We start from the raw sequence: 27,454 nt of genomic DNA on the forward strand, positions 1-27,454 counted from the left end.
GAGACTTTATTTCACCCTTACTTACGTTTCTGCCTGCGCTTGTACTGGCCCGCCAGTGCTACGATGAATGTGTGACGCATAACTGTCTATGTAAGAATCTTCCAAGCCATGGCAGCCAAAAAATAACGAGCTAATTAGCCATATCAGCTATATGACCAAATGAGGTAGCTAGCTTGCTATCAAGCAAAGGGAAGAAATTCATACATAGGAATGAACTTCGCCATTTCTATTTGTCTACGAAACAAATTTAAGCACAAGTCTATAGATCAAAATGTCATTGAATGTATGTTTGCCATTATCTTAATTAGGCATGTCCAACTGGTACTGTGTGTGTATACATATGTATATGATTTATTTAATAATTTAATCGTGCTCATATCAGAATTTAAAGCACACAAGTCTGACCTAGTACATGAGCTGCTGTACCAAGCGCATTCTTGTGAAGCCATGTGTAAGTGAAACTCTGGTTCAGCTTTTTGGTAATGTGGTGCAAAGACATGACTCAGTCTCTGAATCAATGTATGACCAATACTGGTTTCATCATTTCCCACTCCTTTTAATCCTGACACAGGGAATCTGCACAGAACAACTTTTACGTTGTCCACAGCTAATGATATTTTCTGACAGTCACTACGAAAGCCATTACTTGCTCTAGAGACAAAGAGCGAGAGCTTAGACAGAGGACAGCAGAGGAGTGACATTCCCCTGGTGAGCACTGACTTCCTGTAGAGGAACTATGGATAGAACAGAGATAATAGATGTAGAAACAAGGGCACTTAAAAGGACATAACTGAACATCATCTGTTCATTTGACTTTCAAATCATCAGTATATCTATTGTTATACTACAGCTCTCAGAAATAGGCTCACAGATCCAGTTGGGAAAGTGATGTGAGAAATGCTCAGCCCGCAAAAAAGTTAAAAAAGTGTTTCACCACAGGTGATCAAGATGTAGAGGAAAAATGCCCAGTAATATATTGTAGAATATGGGCCCTCTGCCCAAGTATTTTCTAATTTGAACGAATTACACAAGAGCTCAATGTTTCTCATATACCTGCCTTTGTTACCCCATGTAGGTCTGGCTTAGCTACAGTTGTGCTCTGTAAATGAAACGGCCAGGCTGAGTATGTTGGAAGCATAAGTGCACACCCAAGAAGAATAAATGGGTGCTGATGTGGCAGTGGGCAGGGCTCTCTGACACTAATATGCACAGTGGCATACAGGCAAATGCAGCTGCTGCTAAATGCCTCTTGCAGTCACTGGAGTGCAGCAGCCCTCGTGGCCAGTTTGTAGAAGGAGCCAGCTGAACATTATGTGAAAATGCCTGCACCCAAATCCAGATTTTCAGTTCTCAGTCTTCTGGATCACATGGATGTGACCTAAAGGTTTTGTGATCCTGAAGCAGATACCTTTCATGTTATAAGTTCATGGTGCAGTCTTACTGAAGGCCAGTCTGGTCCTTGTGTCAGGTGTAGCAGTGAGGTAATTTTGGCACTCTTGGAGGAAAACCACTTTGTTACCACAGGGCTCTAAGCCAACGAGGAAACAATGTACTTCTGTACCCCCCCCCTTTCCCCTCCCATTTCAGACAATGTCATTGGCTCATCATTTTCAGGTAAATCAGCTGCTGCACTGCACTACATCAGACTGTTCCTGCTATAAAAAAACATCACAGACAAGGTGTAATTTAAAATAAACTTTGTGATTTTATTGTTTTATTCTTATTCTTACACATCATACGGTCCTAAAGTTGAAAAGAACAGTAAAGAAACCTACTGGTGTCTCTCTGGGGTAGTATGTCAGAGACACTCCTGTGCTGAAGGACCAGGATGCACTGGGCTCCTCAGTCCTCCTGCTTTTAGAACTCAGTGAACGTAACTGAACAGTCACAACTGCTTATGCATGATGCCAATGACAATACTTCACCCATTCCATCCACAAGTTTTTATTTTCAGCACCATCATCACTGTAGTTAATCATCAAGTGAGTAATCCCAAGCAACAGCCCCCTGTGGGCTACACTTGGTCACTCATTACTAAATACACAGAGGAAGTAATTTTGACAATGATTAAGCCATCAGCAGCACCCAGATTTTTCACTAAAGGAGGCAAGCAGTCTATAAATTGGGAAAAAATAGAAGGCAGCAAGCAATCCAGAGATGTATTCAGCTATGCAAACCTTTGAGAACATTTGCTTACAATCACAAACCTCGGCCTTCTGTACGTTATGAGTAGACAGGGCTTTTTCTTAACAGGGGTAAACTGGAAATGTACTGTGTAGCAAACACAAACTGTAGCAGGCTATTCAATTCTCATGACAAAGTGCCTGTGGAATTTTAACAACTGTTCAACTACCATAGTTTTGAGGCAAGAGCACAGCTCTGACTGTTCGTGCATTCAAGAACACCTCTGACCTGCTCTTGAGCCAGTCTGTTAAACCTGAGCCAAGTAGGTTTAGCGGGTCTCTTGCAACCAACTGCTTTAACTATAATTAGCAACATACAATTCCAGGGTCTCACTAGAGCTCAGGTAGCACGAACAGTAGAGGACTGTGTGACTCTGGAGGGATGCTGTTTGACCCCAATGAGCAGCTGCTTGCTGTGGTCAAGTCCAGGATGATTCACCAGCTCAGCCAGCTTCTCCCCTGCCTCTCTGTTGGGTACATCCACACAAATTGTTCACATGATTTCAACCACTGGGATTGTCAGGATGGATTACAGACCAGAACAAGTTAAAACATAAGCCAAGTACATAATAAATTTGCAGAAATGTTGGCTGACCCACCTCTATTATTTTGTCTGGTCTGAAAAGGACTCTACTAAGATTTTCAGGTGTCTCCAGTCCAGGTACAGTGTGGCCAAGCTGTCTTTCACTGTTCATTCTTAGATGTCCCCTTAAAACAGGAGGTTCCCTTAATGCCTACAGGATTTAACCTGTAGAATCTACAGGCTCTTAGAGCTTTAATGTCACATCTATTTAAACACTACCACTTCTCCAGGCAATATAACTTTTTACAGGCACTGAACTGTCTCAAGATCAAACTTTTATACTAAAAAAAAAACAAAACAGAAACTTAGCCAGCCACATGCCCGAGCTGAAAACCAGAAAACTCCCAGTGATCCTTTATACCCACCTGGCTCAGATCATGGATGGCACAACCTTAGCTTTGCCAAATCAAGACAAGACTTTGAGCCTCCAAGAACTGTACTTCAGTAAGGCATTCTTTCAATGGCTGTGCAAATAAGTTCTCCAATCACCAGATAAAGGAGCATCAAAATTAAGTATCTACCCCATTTCCTGTTCATGAAAGGGAGTTTTGTCAGTCTGGACTGCCTTAATGGGCCTCCCATATGTTTATTTTAGTTTCCGCGTAGTAATTCTTTAAGGGGCAGTCTGCTCTAGTTCTCCGATTTGACAGGTTTTGCAGTAAGAAACATTACCTTAGTGACTGGGAACAAAGCTGCCAAAGCGCAGTCAGCCCAGAGGTGAACCACTCTCCCGACCATGGACACAGCTCAAAGTAATGCAGCACTGTTGCTGTTTTTCAGTGGGAAGAAGCAGGAAGTTATTGTGAGAAAAATATTTTGGAATAGCAAAAAAGTATTTAAAAAACTGACCAAGTGTACACCTACACACTCCAAGTATATCGACAAGCTATTTAATGTCTATTGATCATAGACCTATGGGAGAAAACAAAAAGCTTGTTGGAAACTTTCCACTTGATCCCAACTGACCAGCTCAGGCCTGAATTTTCTCCAACACTGACAGTCAAAAGGAGGATTTATTTACATTTGCTTACCTTCTAGGCACAAGCACCAATGAGACCACAACTGAGGGCAGATTCTGAAGACAACTGGCAAGCGTGAATCCAATCAATGCCATTGCCACAAGAACCAGTGCATTTCTGGTATGTCTGTGTATAACTTGGTGGCAACCTCAACAGATGAGTCAAAGAAGTGCAAAGCAGAAGGGACTATAAAGTAACCATGACCTACATTGGAAGTTACACACATTATTACCCCAGGGTGATTTCTGCCCTTTGACACCCACCACACACAGGACACAGGCATAGCCTGCTGGTGAAAGAGATGGCTGTAAAGCATGCAGTGCTGTGCCTTCTTCTGCTGAGGAGATGCTCAGCCCTCTGCAGAGAGTAATGCCAAACACTGTATTCACACACTCTCACACACACATTTCTTACTCCTTCTTTCCCCACCTATTACTTGGCAACACTCCACATATAATATTATACTGGCGGAATAGTAAGCCACACGGCATTTACATTTTGAAAACGTGGTAGAGTCCGCGTTCATTTCGGCATCAGTAATTCAAGGTGTGGAGAACCCATAAGTGGCGCTGATGCCATAGGCAAGGCCAGATCACCTCACCTAATGCAATACAGGTTAGAATGAGACAACACAATATAGCATCTCAATTCAGCTGTGCAGACATGTGAATTCCAGCTGTCTGGATGTCGAGGGGATACTGTGTCTCTTATGATGGATAAGTCGAGTACACCATAAAGCACTATGTTGTGGTGCACATTGTTACTTTGTCAAAAAGTTTTCTGACATATTCCACAGAGAAGCATATCCCAATCTGTGAACCAGAATGAAAACAATCTACTGCATTTAGGAGTGACTTTCAAACTGATGATACTTTGTACCACAAACAAGTAGATCATCAAATGAGTCTGTTGTATTCAAGCTCTGTATCTGTTTCAACCTAATGAAGGGTAAGGAGGCTCCACTGTACGTTAAAAATCTCAACTCCATTTGTGCTGTGTATGTAACACTTACAATTGCTTGTGCTTGGAATTCAAAACAGTGGGCAAAATGTCTGCAAATGGATGCTCCATTTCAGCTCAAGCCCACCTACTTATACTAACAGGACTCTACTCCAATGAATACTGGACTGTTTTTCCAAAGTTGATTACATAATCAAAGGAGGAAATGCTTAAATATAATTGAAAGAAGTACAAATCTTATGACTTGCTTACATGCTGCCTATCCTCCATACAAACCATCCCAATGATAATTAAGAAAAGAAAAAAAAATAAATAGAATTCAATCACACAATTCAAGCTAACAATATATTAATATGGATATTCTGGTGTCATACACTCATTAAAGGGAAAGTCCGGTCAAAGGTGTAAATCTGTTGTTTAATAATATACATAATGTCCTCACATGCATGACTGAGCATTCTGAATCATGTTCTGTATGCCTGGAACCCAACTCCCCTCCTCCAGTGGATGCGGTAAGCTGGCATTACCTCCAGCCAGAACTTTTCATTAGAGTAAGTCTAGAAATGCAAAATCCAATGGGAAAAGCTGTTTTTTTCCCCCACAGACAGCTGTCTAATCACTTCAACTGTAAGAATCATGGAGTTAGACGTGTTCTGAGAACACTAATGCGACAATCTGTGGTTTGTATGTGCTGACGATTTTGTAGTTAAGAAACCAAGTGGAAAGTAATACATACAGGTCAACAACCTCATATGAACCTGACATACCATTGCTGGACCAGAAACAGGAAAAGGGGGAAAAACACAAAAAAAGCTCATCAGGACCAATCAGCATGATACCTGGTTGTAGCTTTTAAAGTTGGTATCTGTCCTCTGTCCTAGTTTAAGCTGTGAAGCTCATCTTTTCAATTTTGTTATACAAGACACTTTATATATGACTTTTTATGCCTAAGAGATTGGAGAATGGTCTGTGGAAGATGATACCTTTGATATCGTCGATAAAGGTTTGCATTTCTCCTTTCAGTACAATGAAAAGGTCAGGCCAGCAGTAAAACTGACTTGGATCATCAACTGATGGAGGGTTCCTGGCTTAAAAGATGCATTCTGGAATGCTCAATTGGGCAGGTAGGCACTTTTTAGACATCATGAAACATTTTACATTTGGAATTCTGAGCAGACTTTACCTTTAAAAGCAAAGGATAAAAACAGAAGTCAATCACTCAGTTATCTCAAGGCTACATCAAACCCCTCAAGTAATGGTTCATGCGCCCAACATTAGTATGATAAAAGTCAATATATAAAAGAGACGCTTTGTAAATGCAGACTGGGAGCTATACATTTGTTTGCCCCTCTGATGAAGAATGTCTTTAAAAATCTAAAAAAAAAAAAAAAAAAAACTTGTAACTGTGAATGAGACTTTGCCCATGTACATACATCAGGAGCTTTCAAAACCCTTGCCTGGCAACAGAAACTCCCAGAATCTGTATCATACAGAACCTTTCCCTTTAACTTCCCCTGTGCCTTTACCCAAGCTGTCCCTGTCTCTTAAACAGCTTACCCCCAACCCTATTTAACTGATAGAGGAATATAAAAATAAATATGTCAAGTTTGGAGGGAAAAAAGGTTAAAACTAAAAATGCCACATCCCCAAAGTGGATTTAAATGCCCAAATGCCAGACCCAACTACACCCTCCCTTCCTCCCAGGCAATGTCAACACACATCATCACTCTTCTTAGCCATTTACTCGCACATCTGCTCAATCGCTTGAGGAGAGAAAGAAGGGTTAATTAGGGAAGTGGTTGGGGGAAGGCTGTAACAACTTGACCCACCTGGCTCATCCCCAAACTCTCCCTACCCTACAATGAACTGGAAAAGTCTTTTATATCATGTATTACTCCGTGCCACCTTTCCGTTCCAAATTTGCACTTCAAGGAAGCCTGCTCACTCCTCACAACTTCTGGATCTTCTCTGCCACCACGATGGGGTTCTCCTTGCGGATGCGGGCAGCGGCAGCCCCCCGGTAGTCATAGGGACAGTCATGTTTGTCAGAGTAGCGGTGGATAGCACAGAACAGGTTTCCACAGCGACAGTCGAAGCCTGGCGGGAGGAGACAAGAGGCAGACTGAGGCTGGTGAAGAATGACAAAACCCATTCGCTGGCCTGTTCTTCAAACTGGATCCAGCCACCTGAAGTCACCGACAACAACCTGAAGCAAAACTGAGTGTGCAGCATTATAGGTCACCTTAGAACTGTTCAATGTGCTGGCCTTTCCTGTCTGTGCTGTTCTACAGTCCTATGGGATGGACAAGCACAAGCCATAACATTAATGGCCTGCAGTGTCAGCTACAGTGACAACAGTTCTACAAACCTCAATTCATCATATGCAATTCTCAATTCACAGATACTTAACAGTTTTAGTGCACTCAGAGTCATCTAAAGACCTTCCAATCAGATCTTAATATAATAATGAGACAAGGACAGATATAACTGAATTAAACTTATCACAACAAATCAATACAGAGAATCCAGACACAAAGACAGAAGCTGTAGAGGTAAGATTTAATAGTTACACTTCCCTGTCCTTCAGGATCATGGATATCCACCGCCATTTATTCTACCTTCACTTACTGAAGGACTAAGGGCTATTTTTGCAATGCTCCTTATAAACCTCTTGCAAAGGCACTAAAATAGATGTTGCAGCCCTTTAGACTGAACCCAAATGCTAAGTAACCAAGCACAAGAGCTGGGATTACGTACAATTCAATTAAGGAGACCTTTCACTGTTGCCAAAAATAAATGATGAAACTAATGAATATGCATTACACAACATGAGCAAAACAAACAGCCACAGCTGATAAATAGTTTCAACAGACTTCAGGCAGTTTTGAGTGTTCAGAGGCAACCACCTGGCTTCATGTGCTGGTGGTTCTAATGAAATATGAATAAAGCACAGAGATAAATAAATTACGGCAATAGGCTGCCCAAGAGGCATGCACAGTGGAACAGCAAGGCGAAACATCCCTCCGCAGTGTTTCATGTTAAAATAAAAACAGACTTTAGGTGGAAGCCCAAACCTAAACCAAAGATAAAAGATCACTTAGGACAACTTTCATACTTGGCCTTTGATTCCTAGCCTGCCACCTGATTTATTAGCTAGGTGTGATAATTTGTTTGGTATCTAACATATGCCTGATGCCATTTCTGTACTGAAGTACAGCTCCCAATGCATAAAAATGCCATTCAGAACCATTTTCTATGTGTCACTCCTGTGTGAAGCCACCCACTTCTGATTGAGCCAATCAGCTACCTGAAGGAAGACTGGTAATTCTGATGAAAAAAAATCAGATGAATAAAGCCTGCCAAAATAGAGCCCATGCAGCCAAGATCACAAATCCAAAATGCTTTGCATACGGTTTGGTCTGCTTTGTGTCATGGGTAGGTACAATACTGCTACACATCAGTGCAGGCAATACAAAATATCAGAAATTGTGTAGTGGGTACTTACAAATGTCATTGTACCTTTATATGAAACACTGATAACTATTAAAACACAGACAGTGTATTAGAAAAAAATGTAACAATGTCTTCTGAGAAACAGTATTTTTGTAATTGTAACAGTCATTTAAGTCTTGGGTAAAAGGAATGCAGAAAGTAAGGGTCAGTGGTACAGTAGAAGTGTGGTGGTCAAGCAGATACATCTTCAATGGATCTATGTGGCTGTGTTAAATTTATCATAATAGAGCTGGTAGGCACACCGAACAACAAACATTATATATTGAAATACATCTTATTCCAGATCTGGACAAAAGGCAGGTTTACACAATACAATGTAAAAGCTACCATACCAGCACAGCACTGGCTTACTGAAGGAGTCACGTCTCTACTGTAACTGGTGATTAATAGGTCAATGCAGAATATCCAAGCTGGCTCTACAGTGGTTTACTTGACACGCTTCACTGCAAGTCCACCTCCTTGAAAAAGGGCAAGCACTATAGCCATAAAATGCTTCCAATTCATTCAAGTTTCACATTAACCCCAGCATTCATATACTGAGCACCAACAACGATTATTTACTTTTGGATGTACATGAAAGTGCCCTCACCCCACGTCTATAGCTATCCCACTCTCCCTTCAGTCATGTCTTCTCTTACCCGTGAGGCCCACTTTTTTTCGACAGGTAAAACAGCGGTTCTTCTTCTTGCTCTTGTCAGGGGTCTGGTCTCCATCAGAGGAGGCCTGAGCTGCTTCCACAGACAGCCCTGTCAGACACACAGTCAGCCTATGAGGACAGTACTGAACAACATGCCACCACAAGCTTATGACAGTGTATGCTTTGCCTCACTGTGTTAGATGGAAATGCCAAGGAATACATTTTGCATGAGATCGCTCATCACTCAGCGACTCACTATTTGTTCCCATCTGTAAAAACAAAAGTAAGTTTTAAAGTTGGGCAATGATTTGTACCCTATTGTTTTGGTCATAATATTGGAACCAATGCCATTTTGAAGCAATATACAGCTTCTTACAAAACCTGGCCCAAAAAAGCTAAAATTTTCCATCTTGAAATGGTAGACCTGGAGACTATACTGTCAGAAATCAACCTGTAATTCGAATATTGAATTATTCATTAGTTAAAGTGCCTATACCAGAGGAAATACATGGGGGTAGCACACTGATTTATCCACATTTTTCCTTCAGTACTTTTATGCAAGTTGGGATTGGCTAAGGATTGTACAGCTGCAATGGGAAATTCTTATTGCAAGGGTGGAAAACTGAATAGTACTGTCTGGTGGAGCTACCATAGACGATGTACTCTGGGATAGGAGAGGACTTGACCTGCATGAGAGGAAATAAAACCACCAATTGTTTTTACTGCCAAATTCCCACTATGAGGTCTTTAAAAATAGCTTTGAAATAGGCCATGTTACTCTGGCAGCCAAACAAAGGCTTGAGAGAGTAGTGCTTTCAATGATATGTACTTCTCACTATTGTGACTCTGTGGACATTGCAGGCTATGTGTAGGCATGTCCCACACATACACACATGTGCAGCTGACTCGTAAGCCGCCTATATGCATCGCAATGCATCAAAGCAGCAGCACTGAAGACAAGGTGACAACCACAGCGAGACGTGCTTTCAACTGCATCAGCTTTTGAACGTTTTTGCGTCATCACCAACACTGATGCACATTATGAGCAGCATTCTGCAGACCTACGCAAACTTGGGCTGACACACGACCCTAGTTTTGAAATTGGAAAATTGTATTCTGCCATCACTTCATAAAAAAAATTACCAATTATCCAGGACACAGAGTCACTGACAGGTTCTATCACGCTACCCAGCTAAGACTTTCACATTCTCCTTTCACTGTTTGCTGAGGTACGTGATTCAGACTGATTAAATAAATCCACATGCTGTTGGCACAATTCATAGTCTAATCAGAACAATTTTAGAAGTGTATTTTGTTAACGTAATGTTTTTACTTTTTAGTTCAGTGTTGCTTTTATGTGTTCTTCATCTTCAGTATTTTCAGAATTTATGTCTTGCTGATCCCTCTCATGGTTCCTTTATTATGCAGGTCTCTTTTTTGCTACATTTCACCAGGAAACAACAACAGATCACTATAAGATGCTCTTTTTTGGCACATTCCTTTTTCACAGAATGATTACTTCTCACTGGCTGTTGGAGGTCCCTGACTGCTGTTGAAACACTGTTTATAATAGGATTCCACAATAATTTAAATATTTCTTCTGTCAAACCTGACAGGAAATTGCTGGAATATTAACACCGTGTTTCATGCACCTTTTCCCATGCTACAATGAAATATGGTACTAACTGCATAGGAATACATTTTTTGTGTGACATGTCATAGGAGATGAAATGTGCTTCTCACCTGAGGGTTTGGATGTCCCTTCCTCCTCTTCTTCTGCCCGGTCTGAGTCAGTGGTTCCGCTATCCTGGGAGATGCTCATGGCTGTCATCTGCTGGGTGACTGGGCTGGGGGAGCTGAAATGATGGTACACACTAACTTCAGACAGAATGCAGACAAGCGAAGCACATATCCATCATTCCATCTACAAAGAGCCACAGAACATAGTGTTTAGCTTCAACTGCAGTGTTTGCATCTGTGTTGCTGTCAAAGATGATTTAAGCAGGTCAATGTTCCTGTACCTGGATTTTCTTTCTTCCGATTTGAGGACTCCATCAGCACCAGAGGTGCTCTCCACAGAAATACCGGCACCTGCTGGAGACCCTACCGGTGCAGGCACTACTGCGGAAAGACAGGCTGAGGCTTTACTAAGTAAACCAAATTTCCAAATACGTAAAATAAAGAAGAATGAATATGCACATGTAACTTCTAACTGTGAATTCCCTGTAACTAAATCTCAAACAACATGTTTAAAGAGTGTCATGAATCCATGGTACTCCCTAGCTGATTTATACTGGTACTGGCTGCCATGTCTGAATCTTTTTCTCATCGTTTGTAAAATGCCCACCACCCTCCTGGGTCACTACCCTTCTTCCTACCTTTTTCACCTGGGGGGCTGGCACGACCCCCTCCTTTTTGTCTCTGCAGGTGTTCTTTGTAGCAGACTGAGCACATCCCATTGGTGCGGGGATTACCATAGAAACCACAGCCCATAGTGCACCACATTGGCACCTGTGACTGATTAGTTTCCTGAGCCATGCTTGCTGTGGGAGAGGGATGGGGGTGAAGAAGGACAGTCCTGTAAAAGGGATTGAAAAGTTAGTGAAATGTCATGAAGTACTTTACAACCCTCTCAGAACATCCAGTGTAAGGTACACATACTGTATGATCAACTTCATATGCTAGGTTATTGTGAATGGTTTATTTGTTCGAAAAGGGGAAAAAAGATAGTTAATGGAATTTCCTCCTCCATTTCAAGTAATTCTATGAGTTTTTGTAATCAGTCATTTTATCACCATTTTGTTTATTTACGACCAGTTCTACTAGATACCCGACCACCTTTCAGACGAACGACACCTTGAAAGGGGGCGCGTCTTACTGTCCTGACTACCTACTTGCTACATAGCAACAAATGATCATGGAATTTAGAGAGGCTATAACTGCAATATGACGCTTCACAGGGCCTGCAATCGTTTCAGCTAGCTATGAAGCCAATATTTTAATCAAGACGTAGTTAACTTTAAAATGCTCAATATAAACGTCTACAGAAGATACACAACAAAAGGAGCTTAGACACTAGGTATTAACCTTCACACCTGAACAATGCAGGTATCAACTGAAGCGATCAACTAACCATTTCCCCTTTTCAGTTAAGTCTTTGCTAACTAGCAAGCTAGCAAGTTAATAAAAATGTACGAAAGGATTAAAGCTTCCGTGGAATGGAAATAACTAACAGTTAGCTAGCAGCCAGAAATAGTAACCAAGCTAGCTCGATAACAGGTTTCTCAAATGTCCAAATAAAACGACATTGCTACAAGCTTACCTCACCAGGAAGCTAGTTTTGCTAGCCATACTGAAGATAAAACAGCTAGCTAACGGAAGATCTCCACGTCGCAAATAGCGTGGTTTCATAAATGTTTTAATTTACATAACTAGCTAATTCACAAGCTGAATTGCACTTACCTCAACAACTGACTAGACCGACAGGCCTTAACCACAACTGGCTAACTACCTACATGAAAACAATAATAGGTAACGTTAACACTAACGTTAGCACCGACAATGCTGTTCTGTCTACAATTCGGAGAAAACTACTTCCTCATTTTTCTAGGAACAAACGAACACTAATGGCTTGATAACTAGCTAGTTTGGTCATTATTGGAAACTAATACATCTTAACTAGATTAGCTAACTTAGCAAACTATCTAGATATTGTTTTATTTTTCCTAATATTCGCTCAAATTAGCTACACTCGCTGTTGGCTATGTACCATGTTGTGAAAATACAGGAATGTTACCTAGCGAGGTTGCTAGTTACTGTTTTCCGAGGAGTTAACTTGGCTAATGTTAGCAAGCTACCTATCTTACGAGCTGGCTAGCTAGTTCATTAGCTAGCTTTCCACGGAATTCATAAATATGGCGGTTGTGATGATATGCACGCCGACTATTGTTGTTGCCAGTCCACAACGTTCCCATTTACGCTAAATAAGGACGGAGTTTCGTATGCGATCTACGATACCTGTTATCAGAGGAGCTGAGGAGCGTCTGCGACTTTGATCTCCAGCAGGATAGCTATATGGCTAGCTGCAGCTAATCGGCCCTACGCTGTACGCGGCCTCCTTGGGTCCCAGATACAGTCATTCCACACAACGACCGTGACGTCAAAGCACCAGCAGTTTGGTATGCCTACTATTGTTCATCGCCGATGTAACAGGGGCGATCGGAGGGGCGAAACGGTAAAGCGACGCCCTCGCAATCAGCCACCGTTGTAGACACATGCATTTACAAGCGGTGTTTGTGCTACCCTAAGTTTAACGGTACTTGAACATCAAGGTCATTGGTTTGCGGTTGCTACTTTTTTCAGATGATTAATGCAAAATGTGACATTCCATGTCCTTTGCAGGGTTGCAAGTCTTGCCTAACTGTAACAGACTGTAACTGTAACTGTAAGCAGAATCAAGAATTCAGGCAAATTGAGCTGTTATACAGTATATTAATCACTAGCAGACTGTCTTAGCTTGTTGCTTCCAACAGTAACATTACAGCGGAGTTAGTTATTTTGCAAAAAAGTTTGCCTTTTTGATGTTAGTTGTAACGGTATACCATTTTGATGTTTTGTGCTGTGTAATGTATTCCATTTAATATTAAAACACCTAGAAAGGAGAATTCCAAGGAACGAAACAAATTATCAGTGGTGTATCAAACAAAATGTACTGTACAGAGGCAAACTTATTCATACAGTTCGTCGTATTTTCATAATTGAGCTCTGAGTTCCGTAATTACCACAAGATCCAGTTCTCTCTGTGATCTGTTTGGATTGGAAACAATGTCTATATACAGTTTGACAGTGCAGACTTGTTTCTTGATGCATAGCACTTACTTCTGATTTGTTTCAGGTAACCAGACAACCAGTTGACAGTCAAAAACCGTTGATCGTTGTTATTCACCAGAATGAACTTTATAACATTATTATGAAAATTGCAAACCAGTTATATACCAACTGAAATTTCAACATAAAGTTAGTTTTCTTAGGTTGAAAAATGTTATCTCTGACATTTAAAACTTCAATACACAATTAAATCCCAGCTTCAATGACAAATTATTTTAATCAAAAAGTGAGTTTATTGATAATCGTAATCCAATTCTATACACTTTGAAAGAGCACATTGAAAGAGTAAGGAAAAAAAAACTTCAAACAATGATAGCTATCTGTGACATTGAATGGCCTAACAATGGTTACATGACATTTATTTGCATAGTAAACCCTGTTTTGGGCAAAATGCACAGGGAAGTAAGAAACAACAAGTTTATCACAGGTCTGTCAGGGACCACATTTTTACAGTTACCACCCAGCTGAACATGGAGCTAGTACCAGAAGACCCAAACTTGGTGAGCAAAACATGGGCTTATCAACTATGAATCCTGGGCTTCCTTTTGGATTTCTTACTAAACACTCAATTATTAAAGTGTAAATGGCAATACTTTTTAAATGATCTGGTAAGACCACAATACCATATAACTGTGTCTTCCTCTCCTCCATGTTCCTTTTCTGACACTTGACTGAGGCTCAAGACCCTTGTGCAAATGATATGGCTGCTTTGTACTTACAGTCCATCGTCACAGATGGTACAAAACTCTTGGCACAGTTACCTCTGGTTGTTAAGCAGTTCCTCCCCTTTGTTAGCCAAAACCCCTAGTTAGACCTTTATCCTCACTGTCCCCCCCAGTGGTGGAACAAGCTCCCTGCAACAGCCACAACTGCAGAATCGCTTACTGACAGATGCTGACTGAAAACATATGTTCAGATTTCACTTTGGTTCCCAGAATTTGGGCATGTCCAAAACTAACCACTTAGTACCTGATTACATAAACATCTAAGTGCAATCTGATATAGTGTAGTACAGTTCTTATTGATCATTGTTTGGTCCCATATGAACACTATGATATACTCTGGTGTTTCTCTTATAGATCGTTATTAGGCTCTATGTGCACATTAGTATTATGCAGGTATGTGCTCTTCGGGACAATTGTTAGAAACTATTTGTATGCTAATGAAATTACCATTGTATGCTTGTATGTTTTCAACTTTGTTTTCAACAGCTAATTTACTGTGTTATTGGCTGTTCTGAACCTATGGCCTTTTCCTTGTTACTATCATGATATGCTATGTATTTTAATGTATCCTGCCATCATGACCTTGTAAGTGTTTTTACTGAATAATAGCAACTGCCAGATAAATAACAGTAATTAAACTGGCAAAGCTTTTATCTGTGGCCAAATTCTACAACATTTTCTATGTCTCTCTTACATGTCATTCTTGTTATTCAGGTACTAATGCTGTCTTTTAAACAATGCTGAAGAAAACGATAAATGTGTGATAAAATGATCCACCATTAGAATTATATTATTACAATTCTAATATACCTTAATATAGCTTAATTATGGATAAAGTTAAATGATCAATTTGATTGATAATTAACAGTGTTATGAACAAGTTGAATTTGCTTTGATGTTCTACAGAAAACAGCCAATACTACATATGTATTATGACTGATCCAATTAGGTAACGGAGGGGTTATTTAAAGTCCTTTTAAATAACCTGAGTGATAAAGCTGTCTGCCCCACTAATGTCACGTGTCAAGACACTTCCATCAGGAAAGGGTCACTCTGTTTGGCCTTCCAAACTCATATCTGATTTGTTACTGTCTGGCCAGGTACACATGCCTCTTACCAAGGGCGGGAAAAGCAGAAACACAAGGTAATGCAGAAAGGTCATCCTATTACTGATGAGCAGCAACCTGTCTAATTTATGGCGTAGTAGGCCAACCCCAACTATGGTAACTTTTTCCAGACTGTTAAGTAAGTTTCGTACGCTATGATTCTCTCTGCTGGGTTGCCTAGAAATGATGGGGCATTGCATTACCAAAGTAAAATTATTTCAAAAGGAAATTCTGTAAGGACACATTTTACTGCAACCAAAATCTAGTTTAGGAACAAGTGTTCTATTAATAATTTTAAGCAACATCCAATATCATTGCAAATATGATACAAGTGCTAATTTTCTACAGTCATAGACCTGGTTAAAACATAATTATGCAGTTGAAAAATAAATATGAATGAATTTTAATTGGTGCTAGTTACTTTATTAGTGCTAATTGTTTTGCTTTCAGGTAATTCCATGCTTACAGCACCCAATAACATTTATAGAATAACCTGGAGCCTTTATGTTCAAATGGAACTGGACCACGCCCTTCCTGCCTCCATTACAGCTCATTGGCCCTGATTTGGTGGGTTGCCCTGATCCCCCTGGGACCTCTCCTCTCCCTTCTCTATGATCTGGGGTGCAAAGGGCCCCACTAGCCAGTTAAGGGGGGTGTTGTTGAGAAGGTACTCCATCACACCATCCAAAGACTGTCGCACCTGCAGAAGGGACAATGGATCTTTTAGCACATTCAGAGCATACAGAGGTGACAGGTGACTGATGAACAAAGAAGAGCTCCAGTAGGCAAGCGCGGCGTACCTGTGTCAAGTGGTGGCGACTCTGCTCAAGGAGAAGGGGGGAGAGGGTGCTGGTGCTGCCCAAGGAAGAGTGCAGCTCCTCAGCAGCTCGCCGCGCATTAGCCAGCTGCTCCTGTACAGCACCTGGGAGACCCTGTGCACTGGACACCACCCCAGAGCATGCTGACTGCAGCTGTCCACTGAGACCACGAACCATGGAGAGGGTACGCCACTCCAACTGCTGCACGCACACAGACAGAGACACACGCACACATGCGCGCGCACACACACACACAGTAAACGTCATGGCACCCAAGAATATTTACTTCGATAAGGACAGAATGAATAATAAGATGTTAATGTGACGCTTGCGGCTGAAGCCATGGACGCAATAAGCAATGGTGTTATCGTCAGTATGTCTCACCATATATTTTCAACCTGCAAATCATTTGCCTAGTACCAAAGACAGCGTGCCCCTGCTGTGCAGCTTGATGCACGTGGCATATTGAAAGCATTGTGATTAATTCAAGAGTGAGACTGTGTTTGCATTGATCTTAGATTAAACATATGATAACTGACATTACAGTCTCTCCCACCTCTCCCTGGTCCCTCTCAATGTCCTTCTCTGCCTGTTCATCTTTATCCTTCGGTTGTCCCTTCTGCCACTCTGTCCAGCGTTGTAGCAGCTGCTCTGATGCCCCGCTCAGCTGGTTGTTGGCAGTGGCCAGGGTGGCCCTGGCGCTCTCCAGCAGGTCTAAGGTGCTGGTGATTTGGGCTATGGCAGAGTGCGTGACATCACGTGCATGTCGGGCTTTCAGCAGGGACTGCCCCAAGGCGCGATCCCGCACCTTGGCGGACAGATTGCCGAGGCGCACGAAGTAGCTAGGACTGGAGCTCACCACCGATCCTGTCTCCTCACCTGTCGGAGTTTCTGCCAGGGCAGCTAGGCGAGGAAGAGACAGTAAAATGGCCATACTTAATTAAAAAACAATTTTATTCCCCCAGGAAAAGGCTCTGGCTCACTGTTTGCTGGAAGGTGCTGAGTCCCTCTATTCTCTCTGATGGAGTGAGTATTAACACGGTGTCACTTTAAGGGGTTAAGGGTGTCTCCATAACAGCGCTCAGGATAATTACAGTAATATTACCACTGTCTTTTCAGAGTCATTTACTGTATTAGAAAAAGTGTGAGTGATTAATAAGTCATTCATGCACTTCTAACCATCTGCATACAGTTCTGTTGGCACTGAGATATGTGGCCATTCTTTACTGAACAATGACGAAGATTTATGTGTACACTGCTGAAGATGACAGTGAATATAGACAAACAGCTCTGCTTTCAATTGAATTATTGTGGCCGTAATTATAATGGAGAGAAAAGCCCTGGAACTTGAAGGGTGATACCACTATTTCTGCGGCATGTTGCCAGTTAGAGTCACTAAACCTGAGAAAGACACTGTTCATCTTCCCTTGGTTTTGGAAAGGCACCACAGTGGCTTCCCCAACATCTGATCAGACCTGATCTTTTTCAGCACAAGTCTCTCTGTCTAATGATGATGTGACACACAATGCTATTGTACATGCTGACAGTTTCCACTAGTACCAGTGTACCTCATCCCCACCCAGGCCCTGGCTCACATCTAGAGCCGGTGTCTCACTCACCCAGCTCCCTCTCAGTCAGTGGCAGGTTCTGGTCCACCCAGTCCTCAGAGTGGCTAAGGACCATGCCCATGCTGCTGCTCACCATCTGGCCCACACGGGACCCGAGAACTGTGTTCAGGCCCCCACTGACGGCAGAGCGGGTCAGCTCCACGCCCCCCATCACTGCCCCCATCACTGCACCTGTCACTGCTTCCTTGGCCCCGGACACTGACTGGCACACCATGCCCACGGTGTCTGACACCAACTGAGGAGAGAGGTGTGTGAAAGCTGGTGAAGGCAACGGAAAACTGACTTGTAAGTTTTATTGTAACTTAACCTGTAAGCCGGCATTACATTAGCTACTTGTGTAGCAAAAAGCACTACATTCATAAGGGTGTAGGCATAATTGTTCAGTGCTTCAGTTTTAGGACGGGCGATAAGCTCTTAATATGAAATACATACACACCTTTTCAAGATCAAGGTTACTTTCTCTTTAAAGCTTATGATACATCAATGCTGTTGGCTTACGCAAGCTGCTGGTAGTAAAGGTACTTATGCAAAAGTGCTCACAGCTGCAAAGAATACTTCTTCAAGTTAATTTGTTTCATTGCTGAAACCCATAACCTTAATTATATACAGACAGTCAGTCATGCAAATTTCCTCAGGAATGTTCAGTTAACAGGAGCCTTACATCAGATCTCCAATCAGCAGATCTCACCTTGTCAGCAGGTTGCTGCAGGATTGGAAGGTTCTGCTCGACCTTGTCCAATCCCATCATGGCATATTCATTCACCACAGCAACTATAAAATGTCAGAGAAAGACTTTTTACTTCAAAGCCTCATTTAGACCACAAGGCAGGAAGCTCAACATTTCCAATTATCATTAAATGTAATAATAATAAATTACTAATTTATTATCATTAAAATAAAAACCCAGAAAGAAAAACTACCGATTTAGAAGACCCCAAATTCTGTGGGACTGCTAAAGGGCTTTGGTAACCCTCACAAGGTGCGCGTGGTAGGCCCCCGGACGGTGCTTACTCTGTGGCTCCAGCTTATCCAACAGCGGCTTGGATCCAGCGGTGGCAGCGGCCCCCAGCGTGCGCACCCCGCTCTCGGCCGCGTCCATCACGCCGCGCAGCAGGGGCACGCTGTCTTTGGTGCTGCTGTAGGCGCTCGACACCACGCCGCACGCGGAGCTCACCAGCGGCAGGTTCCCCACACGCGACACCACACTCTGAGACACACGGCCACAAGCACAGCCTTCAGCGGGGGGACAGAGGCACTACTCGCACTGCTGTGGGCTGTGGGCCATTCCATGATAAACCAATGACTGGACCGTAAGGTGCAGCTCACTGACATACAATGTAGCCACAGCTATGCCTGTTTCACTTTAATGTGTCTTTTGAGCTAATTTCTTCCCCAATCCCACATGAGCACAGGATTTTCATGACAATGTCAAACATTTAAGCATGTTTAATTAATCAGATGTATACTGTAGTCATCCTGGCACATGCAATGTGATATTGTAGAACACTCACTACGTTGACCTTTGAAGAAGCACATTTGTAATGAACGCAGGGACAGGGCTGGGTGACTAAGAGCTTCTGGCCTGTTGGCAGAGATTACATTCTTACCTGCTGCTCCCCACAGTCTGGCTTCTCTGAGGCTCCACTAACCTCTGGGCTCTTGCCACTGTCTGCCATTGCCACAAAACTTCACCTGCTAAAAAAGGATGAGGAACAGACAGAGCAATCTGTCTGATTTATTCTAAATTCAGATGAAGAAAAAGAGGCCTTGTAGCCAAACCACATTACCAGCTCTTGCTGTGTACAGTCCTCCCTGATCAAACAATGTTACTGTGTACAGGTTTCTTTCACTCTTGAGTCAAATGTGCATCATTAAATTTGTCAGCTTTGCACAGTGCTTATATTAGTGTGTGTTCTGTTGTAAAGGCTTTAATCGGTTTTATAATTCTTGTTGATACTGTACTGGCAAGTATATAAGGCAGTTTTCCCCAAAATATAATGATCAAATGTGCATATTATCCTGTATTTGCAGAGAATCAAGATTCTAATGCTAAATGGTGAAAGGCGGGCCCCCTGGCCAAAGCAATGCAAGGACATAGTATGCATTGAGCATTTGGGGTGGGTAGTAAGTGGGTGAGCCAACCAGCAGTGACAATGTTAAAAAAAAAAAAAAAAAACTGGATGAGAAGATGGGCATATATCCAAGCGAGTAAGAGTTATGATGCCAATTTAAAGATCAAGGCAGATAAATGAAGCAGAAGCATAAAACACCTGTTGTGCTGCTAAAAGGTATGGTGTCACTGAAAATAATGTGAAGCTGTGACAAATACAAGCATATGCCTTAGAATTCCAGCTCTCAGAGGAAGTCATTTTGTGGACATAAATGTGGTTGGTTTGCAGAAAAAAGACAAGAGGGCCATCAAAGATGTAATCCAGAAATGAAATGACATCTACGGTGAATGGGAAAACATTCTTCCCCCCCAAAAGATAAGGTGAAGTTGTTTTATTTATTTATGCGTTTATTTTGATTTGATGAAGTGGGTTTTGTCATAGAAATAAATTTGACTTTGAAACAGGGGTTGTCTTGTAATCAGGAATACCTTATATTTTGGGCAAAACAGAATATAATGTTACTGGCTTTGTTCTGAGTGCAAAACAGATGAACATTCAACCCAACACTATGCCCACAGTTCAAATATCACTCACTACCCACAAAGAGATCTAATGTAATATCTTACACAAGTGACCATTTCTGAGGAAGTCAGTATTTTCAATTCCAAGAGACATTTTCCAGACTGTGTCTGAAATGCTTCATTAAGGTTGGTGATTCTGATGCCTTCACTGTACATCAAATGGAGTGAAATGCACTTTTGTCCCTTTAGCAATAAAGCTACTTAAGAATAACTAGTGTGTGTTGTTCACAGCTCTGGAGGGATATGAACTTAAACCTAACTACCTTAGTGACTCCCATTAGGCATGTCGGTCATACTTGCACATGTTCTAGTTGATCAACTAAAATGTTTGTACTCACTATTTTCCCCATTCTTATTATTTCACAGAGCTTTAGAATGCAGTCACAATATCCTAATTATGTAACCACCCTTTATTTGTAAATTGCTTCCTGTGAGACACACAATATTGCTGTATTGCTGTAGTGCATTATGTGGGTCTACATTCAGGGCCTTAAACTTGGTAATACTGCAGACTGTGACATTCTGCAGCCTGGTCTGTTTGCTTCCAAATACAACCATCTGGGGGCAAAAACAATGTCTTTTTGTGCACAGTAATGCTATCATGAGACATGGGTAACAAATGGAGCAGCCAGGAGATGAATGCCCTTTAAGCCCCAAACTACTCCAAATTGGACACCAGTGGTATATTGAAACATGAATTCAGATTCTCTTGAGTAGTCATCCCACAAAATATGGAGCTTTGACAACACAATCCCACACATGAAAAGTTAGGCCAAGTGAAAATATAAATATGCTCCAACAGCAAATGGCAATCAAATGCATATAGAGAGTCTTACCACAGGTAGAAAAAAAAAACTCAGTCAGAACCAATATAGGTTTGTGGGAGCTCACAAGTGACAGTTGAGATTGGGTGAATCAAGATGTAAGCAGAAAGAAATGAAATAGAAATCTGAGCAGAAGGGTCACATTAAGAACTTTAATGGCTGCATGGTTCCATGGCTCTATGTGTCTAACCCTGGAGCAAAGTTTACCATTTTTCTATAGCCTATGCAATAAAGAGTTTGACAGATAGAGAATATATCAGGGCCTGATATTTTTATGACACTGTCAGGGGTGACCTATACCGCAGATAGCAGACACAGCTGTCCTTAGATATCATGGAAAGGATTCATTATAAAATCAAATAAGCCTATAATATAGAGTCTGAGTCAAAGTCAAAGTACAGCTGACACGTAACACAGTCTCGCATAAAACTAAAATGTGGACATTGTAATAACCGTGATCGTTGCATTTGATGCGTTATACATCCTATTATGTCTATTATTAGCTACATCAAACAAGATTAGCTAGCAAGGTGGCATTCGTACTAGAACTGTTAATAACTTTACTTACGAAAAAAGGAGTCTTTACAACTAACGTAACGACATAACCAGATAACTGGGCGTCTCTTCTCAAAGTTGGCAAGCGCGGAACAGAAGCACTTTCTCTAAACAAAACTTTTTAGTTTGTTTTTAAACAAACAATCTTATCCCCTTAAAACGCAGGCAGGGCGTTAACCCCTGGTAGAAATTTTAAAGAATCGATTTGAAACTGGCTAGAAAATAACCCAGGCAGCTAATTAAGGCAACCTTATGAACATCAAGGACCAAAGAATGTCCGTCAAGTGTCCAGTGTATATTGTCGGAGATCCTCGTACTTATGAGGTACAGTAGACAGCTAGCTAGCTTGTTAGCCAAGCATGTAGCTAGCTTGTCAAAAACATTACCAGCACGCTGCTATAACTCGACATCGAGGCGAAAAGTACCGCATAAATTCATTCTAAGGTCTGAGGTAACACATTAATCATAATAGTGGCAAGACACGGATACACTCACTGTGCTTATGTCCTTATGTCCTCGCGTGACCTGCTGTTTCCTGGTACCCCCGACTAGCTGGACTTACTGTCAATGTAACTTTCGCAACAATTGCACATGGGCCGAGTAAGGCGGAGTTGACTAGCAGGAACTGTGAGGTAGCCTATAACCAATCATTAATCCAGCTGCACATGAATGACAACGTAGTTTAATTACACAGGCAAGGGGTTAGTGTGTTGTCAATCCAGGGTTTAATTTCGCTTTTAACAAAACGATGACGTGACAAGAATGGTTTCGATGACGATGGCCCATAAAAACGCTGAAAACACGATTTCTCTGACTGAGTTTATCACTCAAGTAACAGGAAGAACAAGCACTGGTTGCAGCCCAGTGCAATCGCTGGAAACTATCGCAACGACGAGCAATGGCGAGCAAACCAGCCCTTAACTGGAAACTAGTCCAACGAGGAAAGTTTCCATTAACGAATAATACTTTTAAAAATCTAATATCCAATATCTGTCAAGTGTGACAACCATAAAACTAACTGGATCCTGACCATACGTTAAATAGTTTCTGTTTGACGAAATTGAACAGCAGTACTTTGGGGAGTGGTAAATTTTTAAAGAAGCATCTGTCAGAATCCTTCAGCTCCAGATGCGGTCGGACACATGTGTAATGTCGCTACATCCTATTAATGGTTGCCAGTGTGAAATGTATAGCAGTCTACATGTTTTGACTGAGGCAGAACTATATTTGGATGAAATATTTGGATAGTTGGAAAATCTGTTGTATCAGCTGTAAAATCATCTAACAGCAATTGTTAAAATTCTGTGCATCTGTTTGTGTCTTCACAGGACCCCATTTGTTAAAGGAAGTTGTTTTAATAGGTTTACGTTTGTTGGTGAAGTCACGCCCAGTTGTGATGTAAGTGACAGATATAAATTTAGCAGGTCACTTGATCTACTAGTTTTAGGATGAATTATATTGCAGCAGGGACATAAATGTCGTAGGCTGCAGCGTAGTATAGCAGGTAAGGAGCGGGGCTTTTAACTGAATGATTGCTGGTTTGATTGTCCACGAGGGCACTGTATCCTTGGGCAAGGTACTTAATCCACGGTTACCTCAGTAAATATCCAGCTGTATAAATGCATAACATGTCAAAAAACTGTAAATTATGTAAGTTGCTCTGCATGTCTGTAATGTGATGTAAAAGGACAGTTTATAGTAATTTCAGTTTAGGACTTTTTTCTAAAATGCCACATATTTTAGTCTTCTTTCCATGGTTAGGTTAATCTGCCCTTTTACAAGTATAGGGCTGCACCAGCTCCTCATCATCAAGTTCCAGTCTGGATGATCTTCTGCAGCTGGGCCCATGAGCGGCCTGCTCTTTTTAACTTCTTGTCCTCAGAGAGGTCCTCTGTGCCCTTTGCACTCTATTCCTTTCCTGTGCAAGGACTTGTTTTGTTGTGTTGTCTTGGTATTTTGAAAGACCTGTCTAGTGCTATTTTCTCTTCTGGAATTCTTGGTGGATCAGTGTCTATGTTGTTTTCTCCCACAAGTCTGTGCTGGCAGTTTCTTCTTCCTGCCATTCGACTTCCCAAATGGAACAAGAAATGTCATGCTCTTCACATATTCATCTGCTTCCTTTTAAAAATCTCCACAGCGTGTTCCACATGTCAGTTGCCTCTCACAATGTCCTCAGCCAGCATGAGGCTCCAATCCTGGAAAATGACACCATTTGGAGATTCCACTGAACTTAATCCCATATACTGCCTCTTGTCCTGAGAGGCAGTGACTCACTTAAACCAGTTGTGTGCAGTTTTAATTCCACTGTTATTAAAACCATATGTCAATAAAGCAAATGTTTGCGGCCAACAACACGACTTCCTTTGTAATTCTTATTTTCACCACATGGAGGCAGTCCTGGCTCACAGTGAAAGGTAACGGTCTGAACAACAACGACATTTCGCAGACGCCCTCATCTGGTAAATTGTAAGACAATGTGTTATAAGTAGTGCGACACATTTGCATTATTAAGATCCTTTATTTTTACTATATTACTCTCACGATTTTACAAGTTATTAGTGAAGCAAAGAAATACAATGAGGTACAGTTAGCACAAATTTTGTTTCATCTGTGGATAAATCTAGCAGCAGATAATTCAGATAATTCTGTCAGCTATGCACAATCACAAGACACATACTGGATGTTGATTGAAAGTGTCAGAAATCTGAATAAAAGCATACTGTCATCAATTAAAATAGCCATTAAACATGACCTGTGTGACAGAGGACAAAAATCATACTGTGGCTGATATGACTACACAAAAGAATGTTTCTGGTGCTTGGCAGAGCACCACCCTAGCACTTTTCATCACATAATGTGTGTGAGCATTATCTGTTTGTTAGGCAGAATTGCATTTCTTTTATGCTTCTCATTTTCATCAAGGATTTTCATTGCAATACAATGTAAGTCATTAGAGAATTTTCATTAGATGGACTTTTACATTAATACAACCATTAGAGCAAAGCTCTGGAAAAGATTGCACTAATATCTTGCACAAAATGGGGTAGGGGTGGGGGTCTTTCTGTGATGGTTTTTCTCTAAATTTCCTGAAAAATTAATGTATATTCGTATTTATGCTCACCAGCCAGCAAAAACTGTGTGCCCAGCATACAAATGTATGAATAAACTAGTGATAGGGTGACTGTGATCAGTATAGCACAGCGGTGGGGTGATAAGTGCTGTGACTGAACACCTAATGCATCCAAGGAGCAAATTCTGTATTATCCTTGGTGGTGTGGCAGTTGCATATGCTCCCTGCATCCCCAACTCTATTTAACTCCATTTCCCAGACAGAGGTTACAAGCAGTTTGAAAAATATGGGCCAGGTTTGAATCCCAGGTTCTGATATTGTTGTGTAAACCTGACCAGCATGTACCTCAATTACAAAAACTGTAAACTCTATAAGGTGCCATAGAAAAGGATGTAGGAAATACATTAATGTAATGTGAAGAAGCCCCTGCTATGGAAGATTGTCATGTGGTTTTTGTCCAACCCCTATCTCTGTGGTGTTATCAGGGTATTCAGAAATGGGTGTTTAGGAAATAACATGTTCCCTTTAGAAAATGAAACTTTCCCCTAGTCTGAAGACATACAATGAAGGTAAATATACCATGCTCTCTAAACCTCTGATTTGGCCAAGTTTTGGACCACTCAATACTGGAGCAATTCAGTGGATCAATACAAATTTTGTAGGATTTGAATGTTTGTCAACCTCTGCAAGAAAATGGTTTGTTAGAAAAGCATTGGAACATTTAAGTCCTGTATATATAAATGTTAAACGTGTGTGTGTGTGTGTGTGTTTGTGTGTGTGTGCATGTGCGTGTATGTGAGAGAGGGTGAGAGTGTGTGTGTATGTGTGTCTGTTGACCCACAGAAAAGGCTGCTGTCAAAATGATCATTTATGGACCTTGGTTTAAATGTGCTGTAGGACCCGAGATTGCAGAATTGCCTTTGATGAATGTATAGATGAGCGATTGTTGGAGCACCTTTGATTGTCCTCTTTATGGCTCAGTAGAGTCTATTACTTTTGTTTACCATAATGATCATTCAAGGATTTCCAACTGGTATCCGCATTAGACATTTGGCAGCTTCCAGTCTATTCAGATCATAACTTACTTATTCTTCACACATTGCCTAGGGCATGGACTGAGAATACAAAGAGAGAACAAATGGCCCAAAATGCTGTGCACTGAGGCAGTTCACCACAAACAAATTTTGCTGGTTGCTACTAACGTAATGATGTCTTCATAGAGATCTTGAGTCAATATAGACGCATCAAGAGAAGGAAACGTAATACATAATGCTGTCAACATTTGTGGGAAGGTTGAGTAATTCCCAAAACAACGCAGATAATCAGAGGCAAAAAGCCTTCTCAAAGCTTATGGATATTGTATGCAGTGACTTACAGTTTATCACTTACAGACTTTCCAGTGTCCTGGAGACCCACTGAGGCCTGTTCATAGTTTCCTGGTTTGTTTATTTCAGAATGATAGTTTTACCTGAGGAGCTGCCAGAGGGACAACAAGATGGCAGAGGTATGCTGAGAGGTCTTGGCACAGGAGACGGGCCTATAATCACTCTCCTTCTTCATTGAGACAATACCTGCAACCACAATGATCGGGCACAATGCTGCTGTATTCTATTGGAAAAAACTTGTGATTTTGTAATATATATGTGAACATGGGTGAGACACAATATAACTGCTTTGAAACTCTGTACTACTGTCCTTCTGCTTCTGCTCAAGGAGGCACCATACTTGATTAATAGGAAGGAGTGTCAGCCACCATAAGACATGGTGCAAACAAAGTAGGTAACAGTGGCCAGATTGATATGCTACTTCTGGTAAACAAGGCTGATGAGTGCTTTTTTGTGCAAAGTGTAGCTGAGTTATTGGTGGTTATGTTTAGTTGGTTGTTATTGTATTGTCTTGTGAATTTGGTGAATTGTTGATATGGAGAAAATCAAGCCAAGTTTATGAAGTATATTTATTTGCTGCGTCAATAAACATGAATATTGTCCTAATGCCTCAGAAATGTGTGTGTAAACATGAAAATATCTACTTTTACATATCATATGTGTAGTAATTTGCTCTCACCACCTTTAGCAAAATGGTTTCCCTGAGACAAAATCTGTAATGCACTGGTCTCAGATAAAGCACAGAAGCAAAAAACAATCGCAACAATTTCAAATTTAAAGTCAAATTCCTGGTATGCCATAGTGAGCTGCTAGTGGGGTGGTGAGGTAATGTTCATCCTTGCTCCCACTCGCTCATTATGTCTGCATCC

At 41.3% G+C, this 27,454-nt stretch overlaps 2 protein-coding genes across 7 annotated transcripts; both read right to left on the reverse strand.

Moving 5' to 3' along the window:
- Positions 1-1,744: 1,744 nt before the first annotated feature.
- zgc:77486 (uncharacterized protein LOC405808 homolog) lies at positions 1,745-13,090 on the reverse strand. Of its 5 annotated transcripts, XM_036521549.1 has the most exons (7): positions 12,692-12,898; positions 12,358-12,406; positions 11,274-11,473; positions 10,917-11,016; positions 10,639-10,751; positions 8,897-9,004; positions 1,745-6,842 (listed from the first exon to the last, which is right to left on the reverse strand). In XM_036521549.1, the coding sequence occupies exons 3-7, from the start codon at positions 11,431-11,433 to the stop codon at positions 6,694-6,696; spliced, it is 630 nt and encodes a 209-aa protein (XP_036377442.1). In that variant the 5' UTR covers positions 11,434-11,473; positions 12,358-12,406; positions 12,692-12,898; the 3' UTR covers positions 1,745-6,693. The 5 variants fall into 5 exon arrangements, with proteins under 5 accessions (XP_036377442.1, XP_036377444.1, XP_036377440.1 ...); XM_036521551.1 differs by lacking the exons at positions 12,358-12,406; positions 12,692-12,898 and adding an exon at positions 12,913-13,090 and having other exon boundaries at positions 10,917-11,013; XM_036521547.1 differs by lacking the exons at positions 12,358-12,406; positions 12,692-12,898 and adding an exon at positions 12,913-13,090.
- A 1,033-nt stretch (positions 13,091-14,123) lies between these two features.
- plin3 (perilipin 3) lies at positions 14,124-22,715 on the reverse strand. Of its 2 annotated transcripts, none has more exons than XM_036521267.1 (8): positions 22,626-22,715; positions 19,667-19,751; positions 19,071-19,266; positions 18,748-18,830; positions 18,051-18,294; positions 16,988-17,334; positions 16,414-16,632; positions 14,124-16,313 (listed from the first exon to the last, which is right to left on the reverse strand). In XM_036521267.1, the coding sequence occupies exons 2-8, from the start codon at positions 19,733-19,735 to the stop codon at positions 16,164-16,166; spliced, it is 1,308 nt and encodes a 435-aa protein (XP_036377160.1). In that variant the 5' UTR covers positions 19,736-19,751; positions 22,626-22,715; the 3' UTR covers positions 14,124-16,163. The 2 variants fall into 2 exon arrangements, with proteins under 2 accessions (XP_036377160.1, XP_036377159.1); XM_036521266.1 differs by having other exon boundaries at positions 19,667-19,754.
- Between the last annotated feature and the right edge of the window lie 4,739 nt (positions 22,716-27,454).

The sequence above is a fragment of the Megalops cyprinoides genome, chromosome 2 (genome assembly GCF_013368585.1).
Source record: "Megalops cyprinoides isolate fMegCyp1 chromosome 2, fMegCyp1.pri, whole genome shotgun sequence".
Lineage (NCBI taxonomy): Eukaryota > Metazoa > Chordata > Actinopteri > Elopiformes > Megalopidae > Megalops > Megalops cyprinoides.

Coding starts and splice junctions, on each gene's coding strand:
- zgc:77486 (XM_036521547.1), bottom strand. CDS start 11,433: ATGGCTCAGGAAACTAATCAGTCACAGGTGCCAATGTGGTGCACTATG. Junction 10,752..10,916: donor TCGGAAGAAAGAAAATCCAG/GTACAGGAACAT, acceptor CCATCATTTCAG/CTCCCCCAGCCCAGTCACCC. Junction 9,005..10,638: donor AGGGACATCCAAACCCTCAG/GTGAGAAGCACA, acceptor TGTGTCTGACAG/GGCTGTCTGTGGAAGCAGCT.
- plin3 (XM_036521267.1), bottom strand. CDS start 19,735: ATGGCAGACAGTGGCAAGAGCCCAGAGGTTAGTGGAGCCTCAGAGAAG. Junction 19,267..19,666: donor CAGACTGTGGGGAGCAGCAG/GTAAGAATGTAA, acceptor CGTGTGTCTCAG/AGTGTGGTGTCGCGTGTGGG. Junction 18,831..19,070: donor GGATAAGCTGGAGCCACAGA/GTAAGCACCGTC, acceptor GACATTTTATAG/TTGCTGTGGTGAATGAATAT.